The sequence below is a fragment of the Urocitellus parryii genome, chromosome 7 (assembly GCF_045843805.1).
Source record: "Urocitellus parryii isolate mUroPar1 chromosome 7, mUroPar1.hap1, whole genome shotgun sequence".
Lineage (NCBI taxonomy): Eukaryota > Metazoa > Chordata > Mammalia > Rodentia > Sciuridae > Urocitellus > Urocitellus parryii.
Window position 1 is genome coordinate 81,266,126 of NC_135537.1, and position 12,085 is coordinate 81,278,210.

The following is a 12,085-nucleotide window of genomic DNA, read 5'->3' on the forward strand; positions in this document are numbered from 1 at the left end:
ATATTCATTTTCAGATTGATAGAGCCAAGGTAACATTATATCCAATAGGGATTTGTGATAATTTATTAGAAATAGAGACATAGGGCTCTCAGCTCTTTGAAGTCAGGAGCCATTTTACCTAAACCCACATTTACTACTAAAAAACAAATGGGAACATCTAAAGGCCATTGATTTTTAAAAAACTGTTCTTGCATCAAGAAAAAAGAGTTCCTAATTAAACAGCAGAAGTTTGTAGAGTATTAAGAGCAATGCCCTAAATCACCTCTATTAGCTTATTCATATACTTAACTCAAACACTATTTACCCACCATCTCTCCTTATAAGTGCCTAAAAAATGCTATTATTGTTTATATAAATTAAGAGTTATTTTAAAAAAAACTAATTTTAAAATCTAAACTTCTATAACAACATCTAACACAATTCAGAAAGCTATTTAGAAGTTTGCCAAGTCAGCTTGACCTGACATGTGGGAGCAAAGAAACCAAGTGATTAACCTGATCATAGAACTGAAATATTCAGCAGAAAAAGTGTTCACTGTTATAACAGTGTTGGGGCACAACTGTGTCCCTGCAAAACTCCATTATTGAAGCCCTAAACCCAAATCTTTTAAAGACACAATTAAACTAAAATGAGGCCATAAGGGCAGGCCCCAATCCAACTCAACATGTCCTTATATGAGGAAGAATGTAGCTACTGACATACACACCAGGGAAATGTGCACACCAGCAGAGACCCAGTAAGACATGGCAAGTACAGTTTTCCAAGAACCAAGGAGAGAGGCCTCAGAGGAAGCCAACCCTGCTAGCAGAATGACCTTGGACTTCTGGCATCCAGGACTGGCAGAAAAAAAATTCTGCTGTTTAAGAAGATGGGATGCCATTTGTGGTATTTTGTTGTACCAGAACAGGCAGACACATAGAATATATAATTTGTTTGCCCACTAATAAGAAGGTGACCAAGGAAGAAATGGTACTGCTCCTCCTCACACAAGAAATCTCAATTACTGTCATGTGACCCGCTTTCTGTGATATAAATCTTCATCACTGTGTTAAACTATTATACACTGTAAAAATGTATAGGAATTTATTTAGTCTATTCCATGTTAATGGCTTTTAAGCTATGTTTAGATTTTAGGGATTTCATGCAAAACATTTTAACAATACACTTTACAAGATAATGTTCTTGAAGTAAAAGTTCTAATATCAAAGTATATTTACATTGATGTTTTGACATATTACTGAAGAAAGTAGCAACTTATACTCCTAACATCATTTGTGAATGAAGAGTATTTGCCAATTTTGCTTTGTATCGCTGATACTTAGAATAACAAACTTCTTTCATGTGTTTGGATGTATTAAGTATAGATTTATTTCCTTCTTTTAAGGTGGCAAATTTGAAAGGCCAATGACTCCAGAGAAATTTATGAAATTATTTCTATTTCAGAAATTATATCTATTCACTTCTATCTGGTATCATCTGGCTTGGTGAGCAAAAGAATTCCAGTTAATTTTTCTAGAATACAAAACCCATTTTCCATTGAATGATATGGTACATAAAAGCATGAAGACCTTACGACATATCATTTTTAGGGGAAATATAGGTTTTCCTGTCACTTTTCTTTTTCAGCCTATACTCCAATTATGGAGAAAAAAGTGATCAAAAATGAAAATAAAATAATAGAAAAGAGAATAGTAGGGTAAAGAGAGGGCAAGCAAACCAAAATCCAACACTGCATAGGAAGTCTTAAGTTCTCACTAAGTAACCCCTGGAAAACCGTGTGGAGGTCACTGTAGACACCAAGAAATGCCGATCACTTGCTATGGATTCCCTAGAAAGACATTTCCTTTCAAAGTCTAATAAGTTCGAAATGAATGAGACATATTTTCTTCTTTTCATGGTAAAAATTTATATCCCATTCAAAGCAAAGCAAACATGTATTACTGAAAATAATTTCTGATCTAATAATGAGCATTTCTGTTCCTGAAGTTCAAATTCTATTATGTAGTAATTCATGCTTTTCATCCTTCCTCCTTAAGTGATTTTAAAAAATATCAAATTAACATGTATCATCCTATTGTCACATAATGCCTCTGATTAAAATTATTTTTCTATGAGGAAAAAACCAAAACCAACCATATCTTATAACAGCACATCACTTGGGCAAGACTCTTGATGTAGTTATTTCCCTAATTTCCTTACCCCAAATTATTAAAACTGCTTCCAGAAGAATAAACAAGCCATCACAGACAATTTTGTGTTTCAGTTACATAAAACTTAGGTCAAATTCTGGCTTTCTTTCCCTGGCATTTCTCTACAATAAGATGACAAAAATGTTCCTGATGAAAATATCTTTTGAGAGACAGACTCACAGTTAATAGACTTAATTCTTTGCACTTACCAAGGAGGAAAGATGTGGATAACATCCTGGGGACATCCCTTGAGGTAACATGAAGTCTCCCGAGTAAAGAGAACTTTCAGGCTGGCTCCAGGCTCAGCAGCCACATCCCTGGAAGGGAGAGCAGCTGTCGACCCCACTAACTGTTCACACATGGCAACCTGCATGGTGCATTCCTCGTGTAGCTCTAGAATTTTCACAGTTAATACACCAGATTTTCTACCTGGAAGTTGAAGAAAAGAATGAAAGAAGAAATGAAGTCCAAAACACATACGGTTTAAGTGTAAATAAAGTATCAAGAAAAAAATCCACATTCAGATACCTTTCTCCACCTAAGAAAATGGTCTACACACTTTGCAAAATAAAATACAGATTCTATTGTACTCACTGTAACATCTTTCTTTAATCCAAACAGGACTGAATGTTTCATTTAATATATTCATTTTAGGGTTGGGGTTGTGGTTCAGTGGTAAAGCGCTCGCCTAGCATGTGTAAGGCACTGGGTTGATCTTCAGCACCACATAAAACAATAAATAAACAAAATAAAGGTGTTGTGTCCATCAACAATTAAAAAAGAAATCTTTACACACACACACACACACACACACATATTCATTTTAAGCAACACAAATCAAAGTCTTCTATCATGAAGAAATAGTCCTGTGCATATGGAAACTTTAGACCAATTATTTCATGGAATGTTTTTACTCTCAAACTTAAACTTTTTTGATAACAGCAGCAAAGGGTATATGGATACTGTTGCTCCTTCTCTCTTATACCTTCCCCCCTTTATTACTTGTTTTGATTCTCTGCTTTGAAATTACATATATTGCTGGTTGGCTGCAGCGGTTCTGATGATCATGAAGGTTAAAAGTTGAGGATCTACACAGACCGCTGGGTGTAAGGACTCTGGATTTAAATGGGTGAAATTCATTTTGGATTTGCATACTGGCTCTATTATAAAACTGGCCAATTACATATCATTTCAGTCTCTCAGTTTTCTCATGTATGAAAAAGAAATCATAATACCTACCCCAGTGAACATCTGGGGAATGAGATAAAGAGTTCTACATGGCACTTCCAGTGAATGAACCAGATCAGCATGTATCAATAGAGAAATCTCAAAATAAGAGGTGACAAACCAAATATATCAACCATTATACCTTGTAATGTAATTTAACAAAACCACAGAAAACAATACAATATTGTTTATGGATATGTATGTCCTACAAATAGAAATGCAGAATAGAAGGACTCAAGAAAAGCCATGGTAGCTGATGTCTCTGAGGAGAAAAAGAGAAGGTGACTTAGGAAGGGAGCTGGGGATTTCAAATTTATCTGATATATTGTTTGTATTGAAAAAATATATGAAGCAAAAGACAAAAGATTACCATGTGTTATTACTTCTAGGTAGTGAGTACACATATTTTTTTATTACTCTCTATGCTACTTTTTTTTTTTTTTTAGCAGGGGGGTTGGGTACCAAGGATAGAACTCAGTGTAACCACTGAGCCACATCCCCAACCCTTTTATTATTATTATTTTTATTTAGAGACAGAGTCTCTCTGAGTTGCTTAGGGACTCACTAAGTTTTTGAGGCTGACCTTGAACTCAAGATCCTCCTGCCTATGGGGTTAGAAATGATGGTGGAACATGATGATCATTATTATCCAAAGTACAAGTATAAAGACACGAATTGGTGTGAACATACTTTGTATACAACCAGAGATACGAAAAATTGTCCTCTATATATGTAATAAGAATTGTAATGCATTCTGCTGTCATATATAAATTTTAAAAATTTAATAAAAAATAAAAGATCCTCCTGCCTTAGCCTTCTGAGCTGCTGGGATTACAGGCATGTGCCACCACACCTGGCTTTCTATGCTATTTTAATTTAAAAAAAATTAAAAAATATATGAATTCAATGAGAATAACAAAAGTGAAATATCTACCCTAATGTCTGGTTGATAAATAGACATTCCCTAAGGTAAGTTTCTATAGCATTCAACCCAAATGCTTAACAGTAAATAATAAAAAAAAAAATTTAGATAGTGCCAATTTTTTAGATTTTTAGATTACTTTCATTTTTCTTTCTCCCTCTCACATTTACTTCATTCATTTCCACTCGACCCCAAACTTTTCATTCTTCCTTTGTCTAAGTGCCAATGGCATGTATCCACATATTGAGCTAGGCCACATGCCTCTCCAAAGCACTGTCTTATATTACTGTTTATCAAGATCTGTGTCTATCCTGGTACTTTTTTAAGGTAAGGTAGTTGGAATGGGGGAAGGATATGAACAAGCACAATGTTAAGCTGTTTGCTGGTTACTAGGGGGAAGGGAATAGAGGTATAATAACAAGTATCTAAGGAAAGTGCTGATTAGGAAGTAAACACACAGTTGTTCTGCTACAATGTGTCTTTAATGGAAAGTAGCTGCACTTTAGTTGGTAAAGAGGAAAAGAAGTTAGGATCACATGAAGGTCATTTTGGTCCAAAGTTTTTCCCCTGCAGGGGAGCTAGAGCAGTGGGTGGAGTTGTTTGGAAACAAAGGGAAAAGTCCCAGATGAAGGGCTGCAATGGACAAAGGAACATTTCTGGACAAATTTTCTGAACTTGTTAAAACTTGTGCCTATAATCCGGGTTCATTCACAACACTGTGCAGGCCTGCTGCTAGCCCCATATCAAGGTGAGGTGGCCCAGTTGAACATAGGCTCTTGGTCCTGTGCACTTGGGTATTTGTTGTGCATTCACAGTTACTTGTCCAAGCAGCACAAGTCCTCTCTTCAGGTATCCATTCTTGCCTTATGTAGGTTAAAATGCAATATAGACATTCAGTGGTCTGCTCCAACCTTAAGAGTCCACAGGGACCCTGAGAGATTTTTATAAAAGACAGGCTCTTACAGAAACACACAAACAGTATTGCAGCAGCAATATCTATGTATCTAAGATGAACCACACTGTCACTGACTAGTTTCTTTGAAGATTACTAAGATCAATTCTAGCAATATTCCCCAAACTATGAATTTTGCTCAAAATCTGTAGCACAAATAACTTATAAAATAACAAGTTATTTTATGATGTTGACTGTCGCCATGGTGCTGTACACGACAGCTTGCTTAGTGACTGAACACAGGCTTGGGTAGCTGTGATGAACAATGTCATTATGTTCCCAGCACCAGGCAGAGGAGAGCATTCAGCTTGTGTCCACATAGATAGGCAACCCTCCAGGGTCCTTGGAAGAAACCAGTGCCTGCCGTTCCAGAAAAAAACAAAGCAGTGAAGTTCCCTCTTCTCTGAGGGAGCAAAAAGCATGGGCAACAGCCAAATTACGTGCTTGAGGCAAGTATTTAATCCAAGAAGAGATAGTCATTTTACAAACTGAAGAGTATTTTACAATTAGATGAATGATACATAAAAGACCATTTCTGTGCCACCAAGGAAACATTCTCCCATAAATGCTGTGAGCCTCAGCCAAAATATCACCTCATCCAGAAAATGTTTCCTGAATTCCAGCCAGAAGCAATTATTTCTTTCCTTTGAAATCCTCAAATATCTTTATTTATCTCACTATTAAGAGTGGCTCCCAAGAGAGCTGGAATCTGTGAGACAACACAAAGAGCCCACATCATAGTGCCTGGCCCAGCATATATCCAATAATGGTACCCAGCATCATTATCATCAGGTTTTCAAAGAATTTTCAAGTAAATTCTCTTACATAATCCATAATAACCCTATAAAACAGGTAAGGAAGATATTAGTCCCTTTCTTTGAAAGAGGAGAAAACTGAAAATTTAAGCTGTCCACAGACTTCTTTAGGACAGATGGTTACTGGTAGGCTCACTCTTAGAAACTGAATCTCCTTATAAATTAAGAGTCAATATGCCTCTTGGGTAAATGCTAATTATAAATAGAAAATTGTAAGTAATGCTCTTCCCCATTCTTTATGATGCTAAAACAAAGGGCTTGTTTAAAATGTAACAAAAGAGAGCACTATCAGGTTAAGAAATGGCTCCATACAGCCTATCACTGTGGCTAGAAAGGGTAAAGATTTCAACAGAACTTGCACTGAGAAAAAGAGAACACACTGTCAAATACTGAATATCAAAGAGAAAGTACCACAAATATCAAATGGAGACCACAAATATTAATACACAACAGTAATAACCTTAAATGATTAAGAGGAGCAGAAAAACTCATATGGAAGATATAACATAAGATCTAGTAATTTCTATTCACATATATGCCTAGCAGATTAAACAGTCCTTAGTTAAATATGCACAATATTTAACATCAAGGCTAGCATTTACTGAATGAATTCATGAATGAGGGATCTTTTCTCACTGTGCTAAAAACCCCCCAAAAAAGTCATCATAGGTTTTAAACGATCAAGAGGCCACAAGAAGAACAAAATCTACTGGTGATTACTGAGATCAATGACTTGAAATATACAGGTAGCCAGTGCCCATTTATATGTATGTCAACTCAAACTCTCTATGTGGATTCTGTTAATGAATTAACATGTATTATGAGGACAATGAATGTTATACAAAAAGCAAAGTGATGCAAGTTAATACATGGGGAGAAAATTTGAAATCATTCTTCTATAGGGGTCAGGAACTTCTGTAAGTTTTTTCTAACAGAAATATTGTTCATGATAGTTGCCACTACTAACATTAAATTGTCCATTTAATTATCAAAACATTGACCACATGGTAATTTAGAATTTTCCTTCTACATTATTACTCTTTATCTTTTTATTTTTCACAGATATCTCAATATGCTCACCTATCCAGTATTCTGCCTTTAAAATGTCTTACTATTCCCGAAATCGGCAATTTTTCCCTTCTTTAGGTCAATTCATCAACAAGTGTCCATGTTCCTTTTCCACTTACTCTTCACCTAGCACATAAGTATATTCTCTCTCGCTCTCTCTCACTCACACACACACACACACACACACACACACACAAACACAACTTGTGTATGAACAGGAGGTCAGCGACAGACATCAGAGGACTTTAAAATCTACCTGCTTTCCCTGCAAACAGGATCTCTTGTCCTTAACAAGCATTCTGACACTGGTCTCCACCAGCTGTTATTATTTTGTTATGATTCTCTTTGTTGTACTCATGCAGAATTACCAAGCTATAATCATTCATCATTTCATATTTTAGTCTTTTTAAAACAGAATTTTAAAGTTCTACTAAAAAAATATACAGTACCAAAATATTAATCACTGAGACATCCCAGCCCTTTTTGTTAGGGTCTCAATAAGTTGCTAAAGCTGGCTTTGAACTCATGATTCTCCTGCTTCAGCCTCATGAGCCACTGGGATTACAGGTGTGTACCACTGTGCTCAGCCCCAAATGGTTTTATTTGTGGGTAATTCTGAGTTACTTGTGCAATCTTAAATAAAATCCTTATCCAACTCTGTTTCCTGTTCAATTAACTTTTAGTAGTTACCTATGGACTCTTAACATTATCAAATGAAGAAGACTTATAATCCTTTCTAAGTTTTCCTCCTCAAACAACCACACAATTTTAATTCAATTTTCATGTGAAGGTTAATGTTCATATTGTGTCCTTTATCTATGCCAAAATCTCTGTGCTTTGGACAAAAAAGTAGAAAAAAACAGTCAACAAATTTACATTGTATCATTATATAAATAAAATTAAATGCCTGACTAAATTCCCAAGGTTGTGTCTCAATTAGAATATCTAAGCCTCAAGTCAAATGATTTCACAGTAATCATACCTATGATCAATTAGACTCTCTAAATGCCAAAAGAAAAAGAACTGTATTCTGGTGGCCTCAACATCCCTATTAGACGTCTCAGTTTTTCCCCAAATTCATTTCATTTTTTCAGAATGAAAAAATTCTTGTGTTCTCTCTGGAACCAACCTCAGTCAACCTGAGCTTGGGCAGCAAGGAAAGAAAATCAGATCAGAATGGTCAAGATGGAAGGAGACAGTTTATTTATACCATCATATGTGATCTTGGGTATTTCCTGAGTGTGATGGAAAGTCAACAGGGAAAGCAAATGATGAGCTCTGCTAAGAACAAATTGAAGGGGACTACGGACGAAGTACGGGAAAAAGTTAGGAGATTCCTGCAGTAATCCAGGAGAAATGGTAATAGCTGAGACCTGGAGAGAGAGAGAGAGAGAGAGAGAGAGAGAGAGAGAGAGAGAGAGAGAGAGATGAGAAATTAGATAATCTTTGAAAGCAGATCCAATAAGACTTATTGATGGACTAGGAGTAGACAAGAGAGAGAAAGCAGTCAAGAACAACTCCAGTGTTTGGCCTGAGCAAGAACAAGGATAGACTCATTATATTTAATTATGACTCAGTTGGGAGTCATAATTAAATATAATAATACTGAAAATACAAAAAAGAAAGAAAAGGATTTTACTTTTACAAAAAAGAAAGAAAAACATTTACTGAGATAAGAAAGATCTCTAGATGAACCTGTTTCTTTTCTGGGGACTGGTAGTAGTGGGTAGTGGGAGAATATTTGTACCAAGACATTATTTTTGGATAAATTAAGATTGAGATGCCTCTTGTTTATTACAATAGCCTAGTCTCAACTAATTTTTCCAGTCTAGTATCTGACTTTCCCAGCCTATTTTTCATAAGGCCCACTAGAATGATCTTTTTATGTGTTGTTTTAATGATAGTCACCCTGTACTCCTTCAATGGCTCTCCAGTGGATAAAATCCAAACTCAGGTATTTTCTATTATAGAGAAAGCCCTTTGTTAACTGTTACTTCTTACTACTTTAGTCTCAAATTCTACAGTTCTATTCAAGCAACTTAAAATTATTTCTGTAATGAAGTGAAAAATAAATTCTTTAAGAGAGTTTCCTATCACTGTCTCCTGGGGTAAACATCTCTCTGAGCACAATTCCCATTTATTTTCTCATTGTACCTCTTATTTATATCTCTGATTTTAAAACACAAAATGAAAAATTTTGTCTCTTAAATTATGAACTCTGTTCTGCACCTGAATCAGTACTAATAAAGAACTGAATGAACCCTAATACAAACTGATGTAAAGAATTTGGGGGATTGCATCACCACAATCCAATATGCTTTTGATCTGAAATCTCTTTACCTCAATTGCATATTGTGTATACCCAGAGAATGGGTCCAAGTGATGCTCCAAAGAGTAAAATAAACAATACATTCCAAAACCAAATCCAAATAATGTTTTATCTGTTCATACTGTGTTTATACTGTGTCACTATTTTTTCACTAATATTCATTAAAGGCTTAACTGCATTTATTTGTATCTAAGTATAGTTTCTTTTTTGAGAAGTTATAGATATACCTGATTTTACCAGTGATCCCAAAATACCTACCAATAATATTCAACAAGTAGGCCTTTATTCAATCATTGATTGCATTATTAATCCTTGGTAAGTCAAAATTTTAGTTTTAGTTTCTGAATAAGTACTGTAAGTTGCCATCAGATTCATTTCATACATATTTTCAGGATAAAATCATAAGGCTTTAGATCTAGATTAATTCCTAAAGACAAAATTCTAGAAAAATCCATATCTTCACCCTGTCAACAGTTACAATTACTTTTTTTTCAAGAATTTATGCTCCCTATAAAATGTTAAGTCATCTGGCAATGATGAACAGACACATTTCTTAACCACAACCACTTACTGAACTGTAAACAATTGTGCTTTCACTTCTTGATTCCACATTTTTTTTTTGCCTTTTCACCCAATTTAAAATATTCTTCTCCAAAAGCCACAATAATTCTAAGCATGGAATAGAAATCTGAAACCTAACTCTTAAGGGGGGAAACAACAACAACAACAACAAAGACAAGACTGATCAAGCGAACAGAATGCTTATCACAATCTATAGGGATGAGAGCCATTGAAACTTAGCCGAGCACCCCAGCCTCTTGGGATCACAGTATAACAGTGCTATCTATCACTGGGCACAAACTGAATCTTGTCTGTAGGAGTGGCCTCTGCAGTCCCTTAGAAGTTGGTTGAATTGCCAATGGAAGTTGCATTTTTAAAGAAATCAAACTAAGAAAAATGCATAAATGACTATAGGAAAGCAAAAGATTCCTCAACAAAGTTAATACCCCAAGTGGGGAGTATTTATGTTTTCCCAAAACTTATATGTTTTAGCCCTAACCCTCAGTGTGGCCGTATCTGGAAACAGAGCTTCTAAGGAAGTAATTAAGGTTAAACGAGGTCATAAAGGGAGATCCCAATCTGCAGAAATTAGTGTCCCTTGGTAGGGCGGCACACTCCTGTAATTCCAGTGACTCAGAATTGCAAGTTTAAGGCCAGCCTTAGCAACTTTTCAGGACCCTCAGTAACTCAGCAAGACCCAGTCTCAAAATAAAAAGTATGTGACTTAGTGGTAAAGCATTCCTGGATTCAATCCCTAGGACCAAAAGAAGAGACACCAGAGAGCTGCTCTTTCCAAATGAGCACACAAAAAGAATGTATCTGCTTTCAAACCAGAAGGACCTTACTGGAACCTGACCATGCTGACACCTGACTTCAGGCTGCTAGGCCATTGAGAAATACCTTTCTGCTGCTTATCTCTGATATTTTGTTATGGCAGCCAAGTTGAATGAGACAGGGTTGATGTGATGCAGATAGTACACCTCGCATACCCTCCACTCTGAGTACACAGAAAGCAAGATTTTCTTTATTGAAAAATGTCCTCATTAAAAACACCTTATTTCATATTACTGTAGCTAACATTTTTGGCTCAGAAAACAGGAGTTTAAAATGTTGTCTAAATATCACAATGAAAACAAATTTTAAAAGTCTTAAGACTAAAGAGATAGTACAGAAATAAATATTTAAATGCCTCTGTTTCTTAAACTGTAGCATCAATGGAGAAATAAATAAGTTTGTGTTGGAAATTGGAACCCAATTTCAAAATAGCAAGTTACTATTTTTCTAGTAAGTATCTAGAGTTTAGAAGCTCATACATTCACCTTCCTCCACATAACCCTATAAAGGTCAGCAGGGCACATGCATCCATACAAAACAGCATCTCTACTATGTGGCCAACTCCCAGCATCTGCATAGCACTTACTAATGAAAAATGCACTTACTAATGAAACCGACCGATTCCGGGACATCCCTACTGCCATTTTATCCTTGATACTTATTCCAACTCTCAATGCCCTCGCCACCTCGCCACCTCGCCACCCCGCCCCCCGCCCCTGTAATGACTATCAGTGAAAGACATAGTAATGAGCAACTTCTAATTCATTAGTTAAGTCATTTTATTTGGGTAGAAACAGGAAAAATCTACAATGAGCCACAGCAGTGCATGTGCAAATAAGAGTACAGCAAATTTACAACTACTAGAAATAGGCATCTTAGTCTTGGTGTTCCCTTCTTCCCATGGCATCATAAAAACCCCAGAGAGAAGAGAAGGGAAATGAGAAGTGAAATTATTTTAAGGATTAAAAGATGTTGTGATTAAAAACACAGAGTGACCATTACCACAAAAGCACCTCTCGTAAAAGGCAAGTGAGAGATTTAAGCTCCAGTGTTAGAAAGGTGCAAGGGAAATCTAACACAGGAACCCAAACTTAAAATAACACTTTGAGAACAACTTTCACAGAGAAAATGCATGTGAACAGCAACACAAAATTTTAAAAGTAGAAATAACTTAAGGTCTACTTAAAG

General features: G+C 35.8%; 1 protein-coding gene across 2 annotated transcripts in view; it reads right to left on the reverse strand.

Annotated features, from left to right (window-relative positions):
* Positions 1–12,085, reverse strand: part of Spidr (scaffold protein involved in DNA repair) — a 392,656-nt gene that overhangs the window by 213,852 nt on the left and 166,719 nt on the right. For both annotated transcript variants that reach the window (XM_026395186.2, XM_026395187.2), the window contains one exon: positions 2,399–2,618. In XM_026395186.2, the coding sequence (XP_026250971.1) occupies positions 2,399–2,618 (220 nt within the window). The remainder of the gene's footprint in view (positions 1–2,398; positions 2,619–12,085) is intronic.